This window comes from Phoenix dactylifera, unplaced genomic scaffold (assembly GCF_009389715.1).
Source record: "Phoenix dactylifera cultivar Barhee BC4 unplaced genomic scaffold, palm_55x_up_171113_PBpolish2nd_filt_p 000722F, whole genome shotgun sequence".
Taxonomy (NCBI): Eukaryota; Viridiplantae; Streptophyta; class Magnoliopsida; order Arecales; family Arecaceae; genus Phoenix; species Phoenix dactylifera.
The window spans coordinates 139,572-161,696 of NW_024068100.1; the positions used below are offsets into that span (position 1 = coordinate 139,572).

Genomic DNA, 22,125 nt, shown 5'->3' on the forward strand with positions numbered 1-22,125 from the left:
AAAGTCTAGAGAGAGAGACACCCACAAAAAGGGGGTGGGGGTGGGCCTTAAAGAAGGCAGAATGGGGACAAAAGTGTGGCCTAATAAATTTCATTCTTTAATGGGAAGAGATATTTAATCGATTAATCATGGCGAACAGCTGTGCTTGTTAATATTTTGGGTTTTTCTTGGTTGGAAAGAATGCATCCTGGGATTTTCTTTTTTAAGGTCTGAGAAGATCTAATAAATTAATGTAGATCATGTTTTTATTGGGAAGGAATCCCATCCCTTGCATCCGCGCCGTACACGAAACCGACGTTAGAAAAGCACACGCTTTTACTATATTATACGCTAATATTTTATTTGTATCGAGTATGCTATCATTTAGCATACTAGTTTAATAATGAGATGCTTTTTTTTTTTTAATGGACTTGTGTTTATAATACTGCTTACATATCATTATTTATTTGTTAGATGGAGAGATTGCACACGACAAGATTGTTTAGAATTACATTATTACAATTCTAGTCATGGTATTGATGCTTGCACCCTTCCATTCACGTAATATTCGAGGCGAGTGCATCTATTAAAGAAAGAGCATTCTTACTGCTGTTGTTTGAGATTATAAGTATTTTATCATGAAATTCTGCGGTAGTAATCCTAACTAGTTTAAGGTATCAATGATACATATAAAAATATCCCCGTTTTGGCCTGGGAATTATCAAAGGTGGGGGAGCGTTCATGGTGGAGGGTTCCACGGAGGCCAATTTGTCTTAGGGGCTTGACAAGACTTAAAAATGGTGGAAGGCTCGTTACTTCATGAATCATGACCAGTCCAATTAAAATATTCCCCACATTCAAAAGTTACTTGAGGAAACTTAATGGAGATATGGGACGGATCTGGACAATTTGCTAGTATACATTATTAGCGCATCAGCCTATAATTTTTATCTATTTATTTTATGAATATTATAATGTAGGCAGAATTAAATTTGTAAGCAGACTACAAAGAAAGAGACATTGCTGTGGAATTTTTATTTAACAACAAGTACGGCAGGGCTTCAGTCAGTCAAACAAACACATTCGTACGCTATATGAGACATAAAAAGTGGCAAAATTCATTAGAGACCGGCACAATTTATTTGTTTGGTTTGAAACACATGGAGACACATCAGCAATCAAGTCCGCATGAGAAATTTTTTATATGGCTTGTTCAAATTTAGTTCAACATCGGCAACCAGGCTACCACCTTCCCCACCCGAGTTCAAACAGACTAGTTTGGTTGAAAAAAAAAATGATAAAAAAATTAAAAAAATACCGCATATTGTTAATTTTTTTAAAATAAAAAATAATTTTTTTATAAAAATATAAAACTTTTATATTTCATGTAAAAAAAAAATCTATATGGGACATGAAAGTCTCATGCTCAACGGTTGAAAATTGAAAGAATATTTTTTTAAAAAAAATACCTTTAAACTTTTAGATAGAATAAGATAATATTTTTTTATTAAAAGCATTACATATATTTTAGATAACCTTTCTAGAAAAATAGATGCTCGAACAAATATAAGCCAATCTGAAATGTGTCACTTTTTTCTGACCAACCAAACTTCCACGGGCATCATATACCCACCCCAGACATTAGGATCTTAGAAAAAATATTTCGATGAAAAAGAATTCTCTCCGTGAATCAAATGAATCCTAAAACATAAAGGCCATCGTGAAGTATGCTAAACCCAATAGGGATCCTTGAGATCACAATCTACAGGGAAACAACTGGAAACCTACACGGATGGATACTACCAGCCCAACCAAAGAGTTGGTGTGAACCTTTGTAATCTCCCATGCGACCTTGTGCCTGCCAACAACTTATTTTAGTTGAATCACTGCATGCTGCTCAGAAAATATTGGGATGTTCAAGTCAACCAATATTCGAGCCCTCTTTCTTATTGTATTATGAACGTACGAAACATTTTACAGTGAGCATAGTCAATCTTCGACAAGTTACCTCATGTCACAGGCAACAATGAGTTTGGAATAAAAGACAACTAATGTCTTGGAAGAGGCCTTGTGTTATTCCAAAGCCATTCCCAACCAGAGCCACCAAGCAGAGCTGACACCCGTCAATGATTGGTAATTCAAGAAGTTTTTAAATACTTACCATTTCTCATGCACTAGATATGAACAAATTAAGAGAAGAATATTTGATGGATGGCCATGATCCAGTCAGCGAACGAAATGTTTGGACATAAGAGTTTGGTCACGAAGGTTTTAAGCGATGTAATTGATACACATCCCCTCATGGCAACATTCAACAAAATTGATACATGAAATGCTGGGGCCATTAGCAGATTCAAAAATAATAATATGTCAGTGATTTGTCAAGCGGCCCTTATCAAACACAAGGTTTAATTTATGTGTTACCCCTCCACAGAGAGATCAGCTATTGCCTTTTTTTTTTCATTAGTGATGCAGTCGTTCATAAAGTGGACCATTTTTCATTAAGCACTAAGCAAAGTGGACCTTCGAGTTGGACTTTTAGCAACTGAAAATCAAATAATAAAATACTTTCTGATGGACTTGATGTACCTAGTTAGGCAATATTTAAGTACTGTAGCATAAAGGACCTGGCTATAGAATGTGCTTTTAGATGTATGCAGCTTTACCTTCCTATGAGAAGCCTATTTTCTTGTTTCGAACTCATGATACTTAGGTTACAATAAAGCAACTTTATCATTGTGCCACAGCTCACCCTCAAATTTTATAATAACTATTATATAATAGTATGATGGTATACATTTGTAAGTTTCACTTGATCGTGAATACCATTGGATTGGTCAAAACACGTAGAAAACAATGGCATATTAGGATATATGATTTTTAAGATAACTGACCTTTTCTCAAACTTGTAGGTGGTAATTGTTGAGCCAATTGATCTCTATATAGGGCAACTAATTTACTCTCTTACATTAATTTGTTTTACAAGATAGATAATTGCTACAAAGAGATATCTACCGTCGTTATTTGGTTCTCAGAATTTTCTGAGCCATCTATGAGAAATCAGGAAGACTGGGCAAGTTAAAGCATTTTACTGATTGATTCTCTACCAAACCAGCAAGAATGCATACAAGGTCAAGCTAAAAAGTGATAGGAGAAAATTATATTTATATATTTTTATCAGGAAGACACAATGAACATATTCTGTCAAGAACTAATAACTGGCATGAATAATTGGAAAAAGGGACAGGCGGCATCCTTTAACAGGAAGTTGGAGAGGTCTTAATGCATCTCATTCATGTTAGAAATAAAAGTTTCACCCTAAAAAACTTGGTTTTATAAGTAGCTGGCATATTTAAACTGTTTCTGAGTGCATTGGGCTAGGTATTCTACCCTATATTCGTTCGTTCATCAATAATTTCTTGTCACTTAGGGTTATGTACGCTTAAATTAACCAATCTCCGTCCACTGGTATTCCCACTAAAAATACACTCTTTATGCTCTATATGGACTTCAGATTTGACTTTCTTTTAGTGCTTTGCCTCTGAAAATTTCTTCAAAAGTTCTTCACGTTACTTATACAGTTGATAAGGAACAGACAAAAGACCAATAATGCAACCCCAATCTAATCAAGAAAAGAGCTTCGAATTACAACTATCAAAATCTAATCATAAGGGAAAGATGCAGGGAACGATATCTTGAACTAATTCAATACCATCTAGTCCAGCTACTTACTTTAACTTCTAATTCTTATTTAAAAGGAATCAAGAATCATAAAGCACGTTGGAGTTCCTTACGAAGAAGAGAAAAACCTAACCTGGTGGGCGACCTGAGAGGGCCTGGAGAATAGCTCTCGGATTTCTCGGAGCTTCTCGTCCTCGGTGCCGCTCCCTCCGGAAACTGTTTCTTCCGAAGCTCTGACGACGGGCGGGCGACGATCCCGTTGCCGAAGCTCCTGGCGGCGATGGACCGATGGAGAGGAGAGGAGGAGGCCGCCGCGTCCACTGGAGCGGAGGAAACCCTCGACGGACGACGGCATCGACGGGCTCATCAGGGCAGTGAAGTGAGGTAGAGGGAAGAAGGGGGAGAGCCCGGGAAAAAGAAAGGACCTCCGAAACAGAGTATGAGAGTCCATGGGGCCAGCTGGGCCAAGTTAGTGGGCCGCGTTTATCTGACGCGTAGCCCAGCTGGCTTGTGACGCTCAGTGGACGCTGTGCATGTGACGCTCAGCATTAGCGAGACACATGATAAAAGAAACTAATTAAAAATTTCAACAAGAAGGGAAAAAAATAGAGAGAGTAGTCAAAATTTCTTTTCCCCAATTAAGGGATCAGGACAAAGACAGATAAAACTAACAAATTCTTTAATTACCGTGAATGCCCCGTAATGCACTAGGTTTTGTGGTTCATCTATGGTGTCATTCAAACTATGGGTTTGTTGCCACATGGAGATGAACTGAAGCAAAACTCACTTCCCTCGACCACTTGCCAGCATAAGATCATTCTGAAGGCTAATATAAACCTATAGACACTCTAACCTGTTGCCTCTGGCATTTTTTTTTTGTGCTGAAATGAAAGATTCATATAATTCTAATATGGATACATCCAATAAAACCAAAAAAACAATAAGTCCTTGAATGTTCTAGACAACTCCTATTTTCCAACCCATAGAATGCCTTCGAAGTGACTAGCCACATATGAAGCCACTCAATCCGTGCCCCTTTGGCCTGATGGTTTCTTCTTGATAGGTATAATTTGGCAGAAGGCAAATCATTTCTCCAAAATGTCATTAGTTTGGTAGGCAATTTTAGCAGTGCACCTCATTTTCTTTCCTCTTATTTAGTATCAAAAAAGAGCTAATTTGTGCTTAACAACTATCACCAATGATCAAGCATTCAATGGGATTTTAAGAGTTATGATGCACAGGAGGGTGCATGCAGCAGTGAAAAATTTGGTCAGCATTTCACATCAAAACTATGTATAACATGGGCAACAGTGAGCATTTGGGCACAAGCAAATAACTTCTGATGTATAACATGGGCAACAGTCAGCATTTGGGCACAAGCAAATAACTTCTGATGTATAACAAGAAGAGTAGGAAGATAATTCTATTTGAACAATCGATAAAGGGCGCCAGTGCAATGCACAATAAAATTTCCCTCCCCAAAAAGGCAAACTAAAACTGCCTCGATGAATTTAAATATTCCCATCCTTGTTCTCTGTGCACACAAATGTCAGAATACTGAGCTTCAGTAAGAGTAAAATCACCTCCACTGTAGCTGTTCAGTTTGGAAGGAAACGGCAGTTACAAATCCGATGCTAGGATATACAATTTTAATCAGAACTGGATTGTCTTGATCGGGATAACTTGTCAGTCAACTCTAGGTCTTGTTGTCTCTCTAAATATTTCTGAGCAGTAGATTGCACTATCTTAACAGTGAAGTTCATTAGCATAAGCCATATGAAGGTATTCCAGATCGTTGTAAAAGTCAGATTCCACTGCTTTCCCTGAAGAAAGGACAAGACATTCAAACTCAATATCATCAAAGAGAATACGGCAAGGCAAAAGAGGCCAGACAACATGGATTAAGTTAAAGCAAATTTGGTTAATGAATCCTCAAGTTTGGCATCAAGAAGTTTTTTTTTTTTTTTTCAAAAATGAAGTGCTTGGTCCTACAAGGTGCACAACATTGAAGTAAGATGTCCGACCTTCACAGCTGAGGGGTCTGGAGCTGGAACTGGGGCAGACAGATATTTATCCTTCACCATGTGCAACTTGGCAATAACGTCGGGCAGTACACCAGAGAATCCAGGACCGAAAACCCAAATCAACTTGTCCTCCACCAGTTCTAAAAGTTGGTTATTGCATATAGAGATGATAAAAACTGTCTGCAGTATCAACAAAAAACAATTACTCGATAATACAGAAATACTGAGAATATTGAAGGGCTAGAAGCATTAATCCCGAGTTAAACACCATTTCAGCAATTTCAAGTGCAAATCCATGCTTGCAAATATACCACAAAGGGGTCCACAGTACTTGAGACAAGTGAAGATCCAGAGCACTGGCATCAACTTCTATAAAGTATATTAAGAACTTCAAAAAACATGTAGAGACCTCAGTAACAGGCTGACAGCATACCTGCATGTAAGCCTTAATGATTGCCTTTCCAGTCAGAGTCGCAAGAAAGAACTTCCAGAATGGGATTCCAAATTGTCCACATATAATACCAGCGAGATCAAAAAGTGGGTTTGGCACCTAAGCATGCAGAAGCCATTGCAAGAATACCCTCTTTCAGCTACTCAAGCAATAAATACATCAAACAGAGTCTATCTTAAAACCAACATGAATGAAGTGAGACCTCTACAATATTGTTATGCAATTTCGATGATTTTAGTTGATGGAAAAAACTTGGAATTCTATTTTTTTAAGTTACTAAAGACAAATTGTAAACTAAAGGAATGAGATTACTGAAAGACATAAAGAAGCTACATTATAGAGCCCCCCCTCCCTCTCTCCCAAATGTTTTCAGGTGTCAGAACCCTGTAAAACCCCCAGCTTGCCTGCTGTCGAACCAGATATTTTAAGCAAAAGTTTCTAAGGAACAGAATCCAAAATTTTTAGATTCAAAACAACTGCTATTCAAGAACAACATACTCATATTACTCCAATAAATAGGGAAGATAACAAACTAAGAAAAACCTTTAGAAAGAATAGGGAGGTCAGCAAACTAACCGAAGCAAGCACTAAAATTGTAAAAAAGTTGAGATGTTGCAAGCGAGAAACAAGCCAGCATTTAATTTTCTTGAGAGATGCAGATATAAATCCATCTCCATTTGAGGAAGCAGCACCTAGATCCTCCATGGTTTCCAAGTTACTTGCTGACAAATGGGCTGCAGTACATACTTATGTAAACAGATTACCTCCACCAAGAAAACTTTGGATTGCATACAAATAGAACATCCACAACTCAAAATATATTCATGTGAAATAGATCTAATGCTTACTTTTATCTACCTGACCACGGTAACCAAGGAAAAATTAATTAGAAGTCCAAATAAACAATAAGAGAAAGAACCATGTTTTCTACCAAGTAGAGTTGTAGATGCTTTCATTAAAATGGAAGATATGCAGAAAACCGAATGCACATTGCTCCTTAACTCCTCTAGCCTATTGTACTTCATGTCTGCATATCGTGGTGGCCCTAGTGGTCTATGCACAGTATATTTTATGTACATGAAATAGAAGAAACTACCATGTCATATGAAATTCTATATAAGGCACACCTAGGCCTTTATTTTAAAGGGCATATTGATATAATTCAAAGAAACATTGGTAAGCTGAAAGAAACGATGTCATCGACAATTTTATTTACATGAAACTTGCTGAAGGCCAAAGTCAAGCTGCAAAGGGATGCTTCACTGCTAAGCCAATCTGCTCAAGAACTATAATAGATAATGTGCTATGCCGCAGAATGCAACTAATAAACATCAAGAATACTTGTGCATATACTGCAATATATCAAGCGGATCCCTACCTCTGAATGATAACAAATTAAATTGGCTACAGGTTTTGCATCGTATAAACTAAATGCTAGATAATATTTCAGGAAGCTACCTGCTCTTGAGATAAAGTAAGGAGGAAGCTCCCCAAGTGCAGTACCTATGCCCCAAAGAACAGCTTCTAGTTGAACCTGAGGAAGTATTCTGCTCACTGAAACCCTAACTAGAGAACTAGGTGATGATGGATACAGTGGAGGCCCAAATTCTAAACAATCCTTTTCAAGCCACGAGGGTTCTTTTTTCAGCTGTATGGTATCATATGGAGCAGTTTTCAGATCAACTCTACCACATTGCATGGCTTTAATTGTGAATAGGGCAATATGGGGCCCTAAATAGAGCACAAACGTGTGTAAACCAGATCCTGCATATAAAGCAATATAAGCAGATCAGCATCTTGGATATTTCTGCCACTAAAAAAGATATTGATTTACAAACATGGAAACAGAGCTGTGCACATGCACAAGCACGTACTCACACTTGCCCATGCTCATGCATGCACATGCACATGTTCGATAAATTCATATGAATCTGGGTTGATGCACATAGTACATGGACATGAAGAGGAATAAAAATTAGTTCAGCATGTTCCACAAAGAAGTAAAATTATCTCAAGTCAGAAGCTGAATTACCATCACATAAATGAAATACCAATATACAACTTACACAAAACTAATCACAGTTATACTTAGCACTCAATCTAGTTAACGACATTTGCAAAACTGATGCAGGTCAGCTCAAGAATGAAACTTTAAAAATATAATTTCTAACATTAAGCTATTTACTCTAAAGATTAATAGAAAAGATTAATAATCCCCCCCAAAAAAAATGTAAACTAAGCACTAATGGTTTGTTCGAAGCATTTTATTGCATCTTAGATCTGAGAATCAACTTAGCACCCAAATACCTCTATCTGGAGCTCTGCGTCCAATCAGGAATCACACTCCAGCAAGTATCTTCTAAAGTTTTCGCACTGTCTTAAATCAGGTACTTTTACAATTAATGTTATTTTATCAAAAATAATCTTCCTCTGTATACAAAGTACTGTTTATTGATTTATCAATTTTTTTCATCCCTATTTTTTTTTTAAATTTCTACAAAATTTAAGTATTAAACATGTATCCTACTATTTATTCCATATTATTTTGTACAATTGCTGTATACTCTTTTACAGCTTTACTTCCCAATCCCAAATCCACTACAAAATTCTGGTGAACAAATCATATGCACACAGGATTTGAAAATGGTGAAGGAAAAAAGTGTGCTTGTAATTATATTTTGCATAATCTAACACACTAGCAACTCTCAGAAGGGCGGTATATCTTTTTTCAAACTCATATTTGAATACCAAGAAAAACAGATCATAAGCCCCTCCTATTCTTCTTTGCACAGCAAAAAGCATCCAGAAGTATTAACTGTTTCAAGAACTTGGTACAGTTAGTCAACTTCTTGAAGTTCAGGAAGTCCTCAAATCTATCTACCATGTATGTCAACAGCTATGTAAATTTGATAAGGGAATGCTAAAGGTCATAGTAAAGAATTGAAAGTGTTTTCAACTTAGTTCGTCTGGATTAGGGACTGACTGGCCAGCTTCAATAACTCTCCTCAATGGAAATGTGCTACATAAGTTCACGAGTCCTTTATCTTATTCTGACAACATACATTATGGCTGCCATAATAAATATCAGCTTCTTCAGATTTATGCTCTATGCTGCTGAACTAAAAGCATATGAATTTGATGTCTAAATTACAAAATGACATGTAACAAGCTAAAAATAGAACAAAAGGAGCATGCATTACAAGGTTATTAAAACATGTCTTCAGCTACAGAGTAAGGTAACGCAGAGTATACAAGAACTACAAACAAGGAGGTTAGATGGAATATATGAACCAGCAAAATACTGATTCCACTAACCTAGTCCAATAGATGATGCCACACCTAGTGCTACCCACCACAACCCAAATCTGGAATAGCAAAGAAACTCCTGGACATGCTGCAACCATGCCACAAAACAAGTTAATAGAAACTAATCAAATGATAGATTCGAAAAGCATAGGCAGAAACACAATCAGATGAAGTAGACAATATTATGCCAACATGATAGAAGCCATTTACTACCATTTAGAAAACATTGATGACAAACTTAGGAATAAGGATCAAATTTTCATCTCAACTAGCCTGCCATTGACAGCAAAACTTCCTCTTAAATACAGGATTTATTAGTGAAGTTCACGATTAGCAAGTTAAGTTTCCATTTATATAGCATAAGAGGCTTTCAATTAGATGCAAAATTTGATATCACCATAAACAAACAAGCTTATGATTGAAAAAAGGAGACGAATACCTTTTCATGAGAGCCATCAACAGCCATGAGCAGAAGACCAAAAGCCACTACCAGGATACTCAAGACCTTAAACCAACCACCTTTCCTCAGAATATATAGAAGTAATTTTTTCAGATTTTGCACAGTAGCAAAGAAGAAAAATGTTAACGTCCTAAACGGCTGCGTGATCAATGTTAACTTTTCCAGTTCCAATCGATGCTTCTTATGAAGTTCTGAAAAATAAAGCACATCAATCAGAATCAAAAAAATAAAATAACATAAAAACTTCCAACTAGCTAATATATTTTTTCATGCATTGTTGAAGGTATTTGTATCTCCTTTTCCTATACTCCCTTTCTTCTTTCATTAAACATGCATACACCATATACTTCACGATTACGAGTTTCGAATCATCCTCTTTTGGATCTTTTGTATATGCGTAACAATAGAATTTTTCTGTGTATACCGTATAGGTTACGTTATTGTGCCCATCACAGTCCCAAACCCCAAATCCACATCTAATTGAGGTAAGTGTTGACTATTATTTGGAGAATATCAATAAATATTGGATCAATACCCAATCAAACATATAGTACTTATCGCTACAATTTATAATAAGTTGACCTGAATATCTAAAACTGTTTATTTCCTTTTATTATATCCCTTTTGCTTAAGTGTCTTGCTTCTACATTAGCTCGTGGTGCAAAGTTGTGACAATGGCATACTGAGTTTTTACACTAAATTTTCATCAGTAATGATATGCACATTAAGGGTCAAGAATTGTGATAATTTTTAAAAATTTTATTACTTGATTATAAACAAATTAAAGTCTGATACATTTAGCTTGGAAATCTCTCATACTAATGAAAGAACAGCAAGCAAATCCCTCGCAATTATCAAAGGAATAGCAAACAAATCGCTCACAATAATCAAAGGAATAGCAAACAAATCACAAAGGCGGCAAAGGATTCAAATATCTCAGCAGAGACCATAAGAGCAGATATCACGAACAACAGAGAAGAGAGATTCACCTGAGATCAACGGGTCGGCGCCTTCCGACAAGGACGGAGACGCCGCCACCGCGGCTCCTCGGGACCCCATCGTCGCGCGCTACCTCCCGTCCTCCAACCCTAGAATCCCCCCACACATTAAGCCAAAACGCTCGCCGGAATCGGATCTGGAACCCGGGTTCCTAGGGTTGGTGGATCTAAGAGGGCAGCATTGGGGCCAGAGGGAGGAGGAGGGAGAGAGAATCTACGCGCAGAAGGAAGAAAGAGGGGAAAAGAGATGAGCTTAAGGAAGGCTGATTTCGTGCGGGAGCGCCTTAAAAAGCCCGGGGGTTGGACGCGGTAGTTACCCACGAATTTCTTCTAGATTTCTTAGGCTCGCCGTTTGGTTCGAAAGTTTCGTGCACGGGGTTATCCCGGATAAAAAGGAAGAGCATATGCCTTCCAGGCTTAATAACTTATTATAATACCGTGACAGGTTTCCGATGGATTAGATGGGGCAGGGTTATCCGGGATAAGACGGGTGCATCGAATTGGGGTGGGGATGGCGATCACCATCGTCGAGCGTATGGTCTATGATGGAGAAAATTCCTGGAAGGGGCGGACGCACGTTCCGACATTCCCTGTCTACCAGGGAATCAATCCTACGATGGAAGCTGTTTATATATTTGCAGTGTACTGGCCTTGAAAAAAGTGTATGAGAATCTTGTAGTGGTAGTTTTGTCCCATATATTTGGAAGCAGTTTCCATGAACTTCTTGTGCAAAAAATATTGGGTCCCGAATGCACACGCCACCAATCATAGAGGTACATAAGCCAATCATCAAAATAAGCACATCTCCTTGATAGCGTGCACCAATATAGTTGTGCATGTAGCGCACATAATAATTTTTCTTTCGCGTGAGTGTAGCTTAGCACGAGTTGAAAAAAAAAAAAAAAAGTCTCCTATACAAGCAAAAGACAAAAAAAAAAAAAAAACTCTTTACTCTATTTTTCAATCAAAAAGTGGAGTTATCAAACAAAGGTTGTATAGTCTCTTGTTGTAAGGGATGCCGACGATAGGCCAAATGAGTAAAATGATAGGCTTCTACTATTTTGGGAACCTTGGCTTGGCGTTCCTTCCATTCAGTTGAGTTCTTTCATCAGTTTGTCTTCTTTCATTCTTTTCAATCTTTTGTTATTGGTTTGAAGGAATCAAATATCTCCTCTTCATCGCTAGTGGAGTTTGCTTGAGCACTAGGTAAGAGCCAACATGGATTATAGGACTTGGTCTTGCAAATATGTGCAAGTGAAACTTGATAATATGAATCCCACAACAGCAACATCTCAATAACAGTATAACTTTCAGGAAGTTTCGATAACTTGGATTCGTGATAGATTTCATAGGCTAAAAAAAAAAAAATTGTAGGTCAATTAATTTTAATCGATTAAAACTAGCCTACCCTAAATGAGATGCAGGTCACAGTTATTATAGATCATAAAAGCTTGCTCCATCCTTTTCACATGTCTCAATAAGAGCTAAGTATAGCCTTGAAGTTAGTTAGCTTTAAGTTAATAGATTGTACCATTTCTTCATCAACAACGAGAAACCAAAGAATCGCAACTATGGGCTCGTTTGGTTCGCGGGAAGCATCTTCCTTCCTAGGAATATGATTCCTGGGAAACAAATTCCTAGGAAGAGGATGCCCAGAAAAGTACTTTTGGCATGTTTGGTTGACCATGAAAAAGTGACAAATTTCCAAGGTGCTTATGTTTGGTTGGCCATCCACTTTCCTAGGAAAGTTATATATAATTCCTATTATGCCCTTAATAAAAATTAGGTTTTTAATACCTCTTTAATGCTTCTTTAATGCTGAAGGGACTTTTTGGAAAAAAGTAAAAATGGAGTGATTCCCGCCTCATGGGAAAGTAACTTTCCCATGTTTCTCATGGGAAAGACTTTCCCATGAAATGTGGGAATCACATTCCCATGGGAATACAACTTTCCCTTCTCTCTCCTTTGAAAACTCCAACCAAACAAGAGGCATCTCATTACTTTTCCGTTGACCACACTTTCCCCCCTTCTTTTCCCGCGAACCAAACGAGCTCTATGAGGTTTCGTTTTATCAAGATTGAAACAAAAGCTATGAACGCTTCCGAGGTCAAGGGTGCCTTCCACGTTGCTCCAAATACCAGAACCTCTTATCCGTCTTTCATGGAGGCAGCCTTCCTTCATGTGAACACATAAATAATCTCCCAACAAATCAAGGAGGGCATCGAATTAAAAAATTCGTAAATATCTACAGAAACACCGACCGGTTGTTGAGACAATTGCCTTGGGTTGCCTTTTTTCATGTTGTGACGGCCCAGTAAGGGAATAAATTGGATTGGACCTTGTCCTCCTTTTCATCTTTTTTTTATATAAAAAAAGACGAAGTGATGGGAATGGAAGACGTAATGAATTAGGTAAACGAGGAAGTCCCACAAAAATGCAACAGAATTGGTTCAACGCTCACCTAACCCATTTCATCACAAGCAACCTTCCCTGCATCCAACCTGGTTCATAGTCTATCCAGACCTAGTCAGGAAGAATGCTACAAGAACACCAGATGGCACCTTACCGTTGCTGGATTTAAATATTTGGTGCGTACATCAAACACGCTTGTCGAAGGAGTTGAGCTTTACCTTCACCAGCTATTAATGCTCCCAAAAACTTATCTCCCCCTTCCAGCTTTACGGCACCTCAAGTCCCATTCACTGGTTCTTGCAATCTTCTTTATATCCTCCACATCTCGCCATATAAATTCAGCCTCTACGTCTCCTTCCAGCTCATCAGCTCCACCATAAGTGACCCGAGTGAGCCTCCTTCTTTAACGTTCCATGGTCTTCCCTAGTGACATAAGTCAGACTGAACCATTATTATTTGGTTTGGGCATGGAACGCCCTATTCTACGAGCCAACAGCTTTTAGAAAAGTGGAATAAGAAAGGATTAGTTATTCTAGTTAAAGCTACTTATTTCTTGAATAACCATTCCAAGGAAGGTGGGCATAAAGCTCTCATTTATTTCTGTTTTTCTTTTCTCTTTTATTTTAAGAAAATACCCTCGTTTAGTTTAATTCCAAAATTTGAGCCAAACAAAATCAGCAATAACTATTCCCATCAGATCTTTTCTTATGGTCCAAACAAAAGCTTTTTTAAGGGAAACCGTGGAATAATGATTGTTCAGTGTGTGCTCAGCAGACAATAAAAAAACAGGGGGTAATTGGGGGAGCCAGCCACATAGAAGAATGGATCAACACAAGTAACATCAATATAAGCTGGGGAGTCTTAAAGTTCAATGTGGCATTTAACTGGGATAAGAGCCAAGGCATTCCAGGAGTAATCATTGTGAAGAATGATCCCCAGTCCAAAAATTTTGTTCAGTAATAATGAAAAAACGCATCTGTAGTGCATACCAACCTGAGGGTACCAACTGGTTGAGCTGATAAAGTCCATTGGTCTGGATACAAGAGGTCTGGTATTAATTTTTGCTTATCAGGCTTCTATTTGTCCTCGTTCTGAAAAAGATTAGGACTCTTACTCAGGCTCTGGTTGGAGTTGTTGGACAAGACCAAGACCTAAGTCCCATAATTCAGAGATATTGTTCAAAAAGTCACCTTACCAATGCGTGGCCTTTCCGTTGCTATTTTCTATGGAGTGCTAAATGATGTCAAACCCAAAAGGAGCAATAGGAATGGTGCAAACCAGTTAAGTGATTTTGTTGGTGAGATTTTTGAGATTTTCCGGAGTTTGATGTGTAGGTGCAATTCTATTCTTGTTATGGTGTATTGCAGTGTGGTTTTTGGTGAGGGTGGGGAGTGCTTGGAGATTGTGTTGAGGTCCGGTCCTTTGCTGGCTAGACTTAATTACTTCCCTTTCCTCCCCTTTTCTCTGATTTTTTCTCTCTCCATACCAACCATTGCACTAATCAATGAAATGTCGGGCACTTCTCATTTGCTACCATCTTGCTCAATAAAAGTGAATGGAGAAAACAACATATTAACAAAAAATGAAGAATAATGGTTCAAAAATTGCGTAAGAAATTGTATGTTTAATCCCTCAAAAAACCGAGAAAAAGCTATGTTCAAACGTGCAGGAAAGAACATGAAACTAATAAGGAAACTTAGTGCATGTTTGAGTAGAGAAAGTTGGACTCGAAATAAATGACTCCCATTCTAACCATTCAGTTAAGAAAAATCTCATTCGCATTTTGAGACTAGGGAGGAATGAGAATATCCCAATTCTCCAAAGTTATATCCCTACTCTCCCCTAGTATTCAAATCTCATTTCAATTCCTATTTCGATTCCCATTCTAATTCCGATTCTAGTCGTGAACCAAATGTGCGCTCAAAAAAACTGTCATGACACGAGTCTGTGGTAGTTATGTTCCTCAAATACTTTAACACATAATTGATGTATTGATTCAAAAATCTACAAGGGTTTCCAAGATCAGTCGATTGAATACTTACCTCAGTTGAGTAATTTTTCACCTGACAGCTGATAAATTTGCTTGGAGAACTGATGAAGAGTTCCGACGAGAAATGAGTGCCGGCGTGAACCCTGTCATTATCAGTCATCTTCGGTAAACTGAAGTGCGGGCCCTCATCTTTATCAAATGCTAGTTTACTTACAAGGTGATCACTACATATACAGAATTGACATACCTTTCTCATTGATCCTTCGGGAATTCCCCACAACCAGTAAGCTGGATGCTAAAATCATACCAGCGTAAGCGCGTAACAACACAAATCAAATTGAGTAAAACATGGAAGGATTACCAGTAGAACAGGTACCACTATATTTCAAGAGAATGTAGGTTTTTAGATGCTACTAAAAATGATGGATAATAATTTAAAAAAACCATTCAATTGTTATTTCATAGGCACCGAAGTCCAACAGACTCTTCATCTTAGATCACCATGATACTTTGATACCATTCCTGAAGGACGATGGCTGTCTAAAACCACTGTCAATACAGCTGAGCTTATTGCACCCAGATGGAAAGCAACTTGGTGCTGTCAACAAAGTCTTCATACCAGCCAAGCATGGAGTTGAGAGATCAACATTTTTGAACATCTAGCCTACTTGACTATGACTAACAAAAAAAAAAATGGAGACCACAGTAATTTTGCAAAAAAAAAAAAAAAAAACTGCTGATGTCTTTCTTTTGACTAGCGACTCATTGAAAATTCCTTGTAAAACAGCAGAGGAGGGAAGGAGAGAGCTTGCTTCTCTGCCCACTTCATGTCGATGTACTAATCTGATATGCAGCCTTTAGTATGGTCTCCTTGTTTTCAGGAACTATATCGTAACCATGAATGTAATGACCAATGATAGTATACTAAAACTATGTGCAAAAGCATATGACAAACACTACATCAAATCCTTCTTCTTTTTCTTTCTTGTTTCTTTTTTTGCGCGTGTATCCGTGTGTATTGTGTTTATAACACTAAGTTTAAGATGTGAATATGTCCGATAAGTCAACAGATATAGCCTTTGAGACAGTAAATCATATAAGAAATAATAATAATTATTACATGCATTAAAAGAAAAACCTGCAGTATATTAACTTGTACAGAGTTCAAAATCTTTCATATAAATCATACCAACTTTTTTTTAATGGAAATCACATGGTCAATCTTATCAGATCTCATTTTGTAGGATAGATGCCAAACCAAGTTGAATATCTTCTTTAGCACGTCTGTCAAATGGATCCTCGCCAAAGTAAAGATCTAATATTGACCGACACAAGAGCCTGCTCTGGATGCACCCAACGTCCTTTCCATCAACTAGAGAGAGAGAGAAAGAGTCAAACTTCAACCTTAATATTTTTGAGAGTATGATAGATCCAAGACTATAAAATATCTCATGTATGAATGCTAATTATAAATATTTGCCAACACCACAAGACACAGTCTACCTACTTAGTTCTTTCAACTTTTTTCTGAACTATTTCTGGAAAAATGAGCATCAAGCATCTTTTCTGCATACACATGACATGGTGTACTGTTATCTTTATAGAAGGTTGTGATGATTCATACGAACTACTTAAGCATGCAATTTTGCACAGAATGTGCAGACATGAAATAACACACTTTGCCAGCAATTTTTTCCTTATTTCTGTTCTAAGCAACTAGAAACACAGTTTTTACAGAAAAGACAAAATAAGTTTGTATGGCCCACAGAACTAAGAGAATGCAACTGGAAAGATGATATGAGAGAGGCATACATGATTAAGAATACATGGACTTTTAAGTTTAACATGGACTTCTTTTGATTTCTTATAGAGGGAAAAGTTTGAAAGTTTTAATAGAGTAATTTTTAGAAAGACTAAGCAAACATGAGGAACTGGGCCAAATACACTCAGGTATGACAGAAGAATGAAACAAAATGCCAAAAGGAATGGAATGGAGAGATGGAGAATTAAAAATAATTATGTACCAGAGTAGTCGTAAAAGATTTTTAAGGGACAAAAAGTTAGTGCCCAATTGTTATCAAACACTTTGAGTCAAAGGACCCAATCACTAAATTCCAATGCCACCAATAACAAAACCAAGGTCTCAGTTTCCATGGCAAAATCAAAGCAAGTCATCAACCTTTGATGAGATTCAATGAATGTTTCATTTATCAGCTGAGACAGCATCTTGGTTCAGGTGATGGGCAAAAGCACCACCGCAAACCATGCAGCACAACAATCAATTCAAGTGGCATAGACTGACTGTGTTTAATTCATTTTTTCAGAAGGTCAGCAGACCCCACCATGCATCTTGAAAGAAGATTCACATTCCAGATCTATAAAACTTAAGCAAGTACCAGATGGCTGCAGTACACCATAGAATTCACTAATGGGCATCATATGAAAATAGTAGTCTATGGCCATCTTAACTAGAGAGTATGATAAATGAACAAACTGCATCTCTAAATCCATAAAAACAAGAGTAACAAAATATTTGACAAAAGTTAACAAAACAAAATACCTAGCATAATTATGTTAGTTTACTAAAGAAGTATATTATGAACAATAAAGACCAACTTACTTCTTGTTTGAAGAACATAACCTTGCTCCCTGGAAAGATCTATTACAGATCCCCTTGGTAGCTTGTATTCATCTTTAAATAAGGATGTAAAACTGCAATAAGTTAAACTTGATCACGAATGTGCAAATAAAAGGAAACTATTATGTTTTATATAAAATCAATTAGCACTTTCATGGTCTGATCAATTTCAAAATAATCATGTTTCAATTTTAATAGAAAAATTAAATATCACCATAGCAATCTCTTTGACTGCATTTAAGAACATTTGATATCATAAATAGGGAAGAAATGAAAAAAATTCACAGACAATAGTGGGAGAGAGAGAGAGAGAGAGTAGCACTAAATATACATAAAAAATGCAAGGAATACAAATTTTTCGTAGCTTTTGCAAAAGAAAATGCTAATAACTTCACAAGAATATAACGTGTACATTTCATCAGAAAACTAGAAAGTCTAAAATATGACATGTACTTAAGGTCACAGGTGAAAAAAATACTACGCACATACTATTTATTATCTTTTTGTCAACATATGTTTAGCAGTCATAGGCCAGATTGAATTTTTTGCTGCCCATCTGAATCAAAATTCTTCACATACATCTATCATCAAAGCACACTTCCTTTTAGTTGGCACAACAGGGGCAGACCAGTTTATTATTTTCCACATGCATGAAATGCACATTAAGAGGTGCATGTAATACACCATCATGCTTTTCTGAAGAATAGAAAAACATTCCCATTTTCCAACTACAAAGCTAATCTCGTAGAAATTATTAGTCACTTGACATGAATATGTAAACTTTCATCTAACTGAGCAGGTTAAAACTTGCGACAAGGTTAAAGTCAAGCAACTATAGCTGCACAGGTATATATAGTTATAAAATCCTTCAAGTTAAAGAAGAAAGTCATAGGCTTCTAGGCAAACTGACAAACAAGGCCTTTAATTTTAAGCTTTATAGCAAATTTAGGCATAAGAATTTATCTGGGGAGTCAGGCAACAAGGCATATGCAAACCCAGCCTATATGCCACACATCAATTGAACTGTAATCGAAGCGTTTCTCCAATCATTAGTTTATTTGGGCTAAAATAAATTAGTCAGTAAAATATGAGCTTATACCAATTGTCCTTCCTCCCAAAGTGAATTTTGGATTCACATGTCACAGTAATTGGAAGAACAATTCTTGAAAGGTAATTTAAGTCATCTCAAATAGCTAGTCAAGCTTTGATGGCAAGGTTGACAGAACTGGTACCCGGCACTGTACCGATTTTTCGGTGGCACGAGTCGGTACGGGCCCGCGCCATGCCGTGCGCGTCTATATTGACAGAGGAGAGGGCATGCAGACCATGGGAGAGAGAGAAGGGGGAAAGAGGGAGGGAGAGAGAAGGAAGCCGGCGGAGGCCAGCAGAGGCCACAAGAGGCGAAGCCTCGGCCGGTTCTCCTGTTTTGAATGAAATAGGAGTCCAACCGCAGTCTAAAAAGATCGTGATTTTTTTCTAAGGCCGCGGCCTCCGCCGGCCCTTTGCCGGCATCTGCCACCCTACGTCGGCCTCCCTCCCTTCTCCGCTCGCTCTCTCTTTCCTTCTCCTTTTTTGGCTCTGGGAACGGTCTTTCGTTTCCGTTGCCGGAACCGTACCGGTGAGCCGCCGGTATGGCTCGGAACGGCCGGAACCACCAGGTTCGTGACGGTTCCACCAACCCTGCCCAACGAACACTGCAGGGGCAGGATGCGGATGGGATGGACCAAATCTCCATCCCGAAAGGAATGAAACAAAGCCGGACATGTAAATCAAAAGGAGCTGGTACAACAAGTTATCCATGCAAAATTTCTAAATTGAAAATATATCGAGTGCACAATATGATAAGTAAGCAGCATCCCTAGTTTACCATGTAGCTTTTCAATCATAAACTGTTGTGCTAATGCAATCAAGACACCAAGAAAGCTGAAGATTATGCCAATGCGCCATTCAAGTTCAGCAGGAAAATAATACTGAGAAAGTAACTAAATAATAAACACTACCTTTGAAGCAGTTCTTTGTTATCTGCTCCACTAAACTTTTTGATCCTGCTTCCCACAGATTTCTCAAATGCACTGCGCACAGAACGTATACTAAGTCTTCCATATACTATTTGAAGCCTAACTGTCATGCGTAAATCCTGATCCAAAACATCAGCAATGAACTCCTTATTTTCTTTCAGTTCAGACACTGAAAGCGTTCCATATGTCTCACTCAATTTTTTTACATCGCTATCATCCGCATAGACACCTGTAATAATGACAAAATTAGCTATACCAGAAAGCAATCAAGCTGTGACTCGCAAATAAAGGTGTCTACATGGAGGCAATAAATACATCAGCAAACACTCGGACACAGCATTACGAGCAATTGTAAGTATATGCAGGTTCTCAACTCAAATGAACAGCCTTATTGATGGATGGTTAGATCAAAAAACTGCTGAAGAAATGCTTGCAAAAGTTGTTAAAATGAGTTTGGAAACAAGACTAGGAAAGCTTTTGTATGAATGGTGGGAAGTTATTTTTTTCAAAAAAAAAAAAGCACTAGAAGTGAGAGAATGTATTGGAATATCATTACGGTTAGACCTTACGAATAAGGGAAAAGAGAACTTTCTTCTTACCAATTTAAAAGAGCATACAATAAGCAGTGCAAACTGAGAAGCAGATCCCGAAAGGCCGACATAATAGATCTTCCATGAGAGTGTTGTTTAGCGTGTGTAGGAAGCATCGAGAGCAAAAAAAGCAGGCAAGCTCGTGCGATTTGAAATGGTGGTTCAAACAATGTATGAATGCAGCGATGAAGCAGTTCATGGCAATCTCAATCAACTAATGAAATCGAGCATTGGCTAGCGAGACTAACAGGTGGTGTACAAAATGATCAAGTAATTCCAGAAGAAGACACCAGTCATTCGCAAGCAGGCAACGCAAATGAATGTCAAGAAACCATCAAAACCCAGAAATACTCAGTATCATAGCTGGATCTCATGGTAGAATCCGGAGAAAAGTGGAAATTAACCACAGAAAAAGATCAAAGAGGGGAGGTAAAAATGGCTTGAATTTAAGTTAGATTAATTCCAGTGTAGGGGTAACGAGAGAGAGAAAGAAAGAGAGATTACCAAAGGCGTAGACGTTAATTTCCTTCAACCCCAAGACATTACTCTTCCGCAGTCCGATCCCCAGGAGGCGCCGGCCGCCGTCCAACGCCGTGGGGAAAGCGACGCCGGTCTTGGGCTCGACTGACGTTCCCGTGGTGGCCGGGGCGTCGGAGAGGGAGAGAGAGGCCCACATGGGAGAAGAGAGCCGCATGAGAGATGGCTCGACTTGGTCTGCCGATTTGAGAGCGACGGCGAGGCCTATGCCGGCACCGACGGCTGCAGCGGCGGCGGCGGCGATGGCGGGAGGGTAGCGGGACGAGGCATTGGGGAGGTGAGGAGGCCGCGGGGGCCGAGGAAACGAAAAAGGGAAGCGGAAAGAGACCATGGCGATGGGATTTGGAGAAGAGCACAGAGTTCAGGGCGGCAACGCGGAGGTGGGCACTGTTATAGGGGGATTGTTTCGGACAAGGGTTGCGTCTTTTGCGCGAAAGAAGGATTCCATTTCCTTCGAGCGAATTCACCGTTGGATCGCGCAATGGTCGCTTCGAGATATGTGCAACCGGATGCATAAAGGGATTTGGCATTCTTTAGATGTGTGTGGGGGAACATCCAACGGTTGATAAAGAAGATCAATCATTCCTTCTCGCGAAAGACACCCTTTAATTTACTGATAACTAAAGTTTTTCTAATATGCATCTAAAGTTATAAATACGCTCTTAACTTTGAAAATGCACACTTTTTCTCTTTCCCTTTGAATATATATTATTTGATACAAGAGTACAGTAGGGAGAATCAGTCAAGGCTCCTTAAACGGAAAACCTCTATATCCAGTTAAATCCTGATTATGTGACGGATTAAGGGCATATTTGTCATTTAAGAAAAAATTGTAACTTAAAAAAAAAACTTTCCAAAAATTAATGTTTGGTAACAATATGGGAATTTTTTTATAAGAAAACAATTAAAAAATTATTCTGAGAGTGCAAAAGTGATAGGTCCCAACTCGAGAAGAAGGAGTCGAAGGCAAGAGAGAGAGATTATATTCAATAGCTTTACTTGGGGTGAAAGCAAACCATAATGCACCGAACAATAGAACTC

General features: G+C 38.2%; 2 protein-coding genes across 3 annotated transcripts; both read right to left on the reverse strand.

The window, feature by feature from the left end:
• Positions 1-5,028: 5,028 nt before the first annotated feature.
• Positions 5,029-11,353, reverse strand: LOC103717651 (vacuole membrane protein KMS1-like). 2 transcript variants are annotated; one of them, XM_017845313.3, is made up of 8 exons: positions 10,891-11,353; positions 9,881-10,092; positions 9,451-9,529; positions 7,594-7,899; positions 6,712-6,881; positions 6,118-6,234; positions 5,685-5,864; positions 5,029-5,483 (listed from the first exon to the last, which is right to left on the reverse strand). In XM_017845313.3, exons 1-8 carry the CDS (start codon positions 10,958-10,960, stop codon positions 5,310-5,312), a joined length of 1,308 nt encoding a protein of 435 aa, XP_017700802.2. In that variant the 5' UTR covers positions 10,961-11,353; the 3' UTR covers positions 5,029-5,309. The 2 variants fall into 2 exon arrangements, with proteins under 2 accessions (XP_017700802.2, XP_008804338.2); XM_008806116.4 differs by having other exon boundaries at positions 6,712-6,869; positions 10,891-11,295.
• Positions 11,354-13,281: 1,928 nt separating this feature from the next.
• LOC103717652 (fatty-acid-binding protein 1) lies at positions 13,282-21,469 on the reverse strand. The gene is made up of 6 exons (XM_017845316.3): positions 21,052-21,469; positions 19,940-20,186; positions 17,922-18,013; positions 15,549-16,673; positions 15,354-15,444; positions 13,282-13,734 (listed from the first exon to the last, which is right to left on the reverse strand). The coding sequence occupies exons 1-4, from the start codon at positions 21,413-21,415 to the stop codon at positions 16,528-16,530; spliced, it is 849 nt and encodes a 282-aa protein (XP_017700805.1). The 5' UTR covers positions 21,416-21,469; the 3' UTR covers positions 13,282-13,734; positions 15,354-15,444; positions 15,549-16,527.
• Between the last annotated feature and the right edge of the window lie 656 nt (positions 21,470-22,125).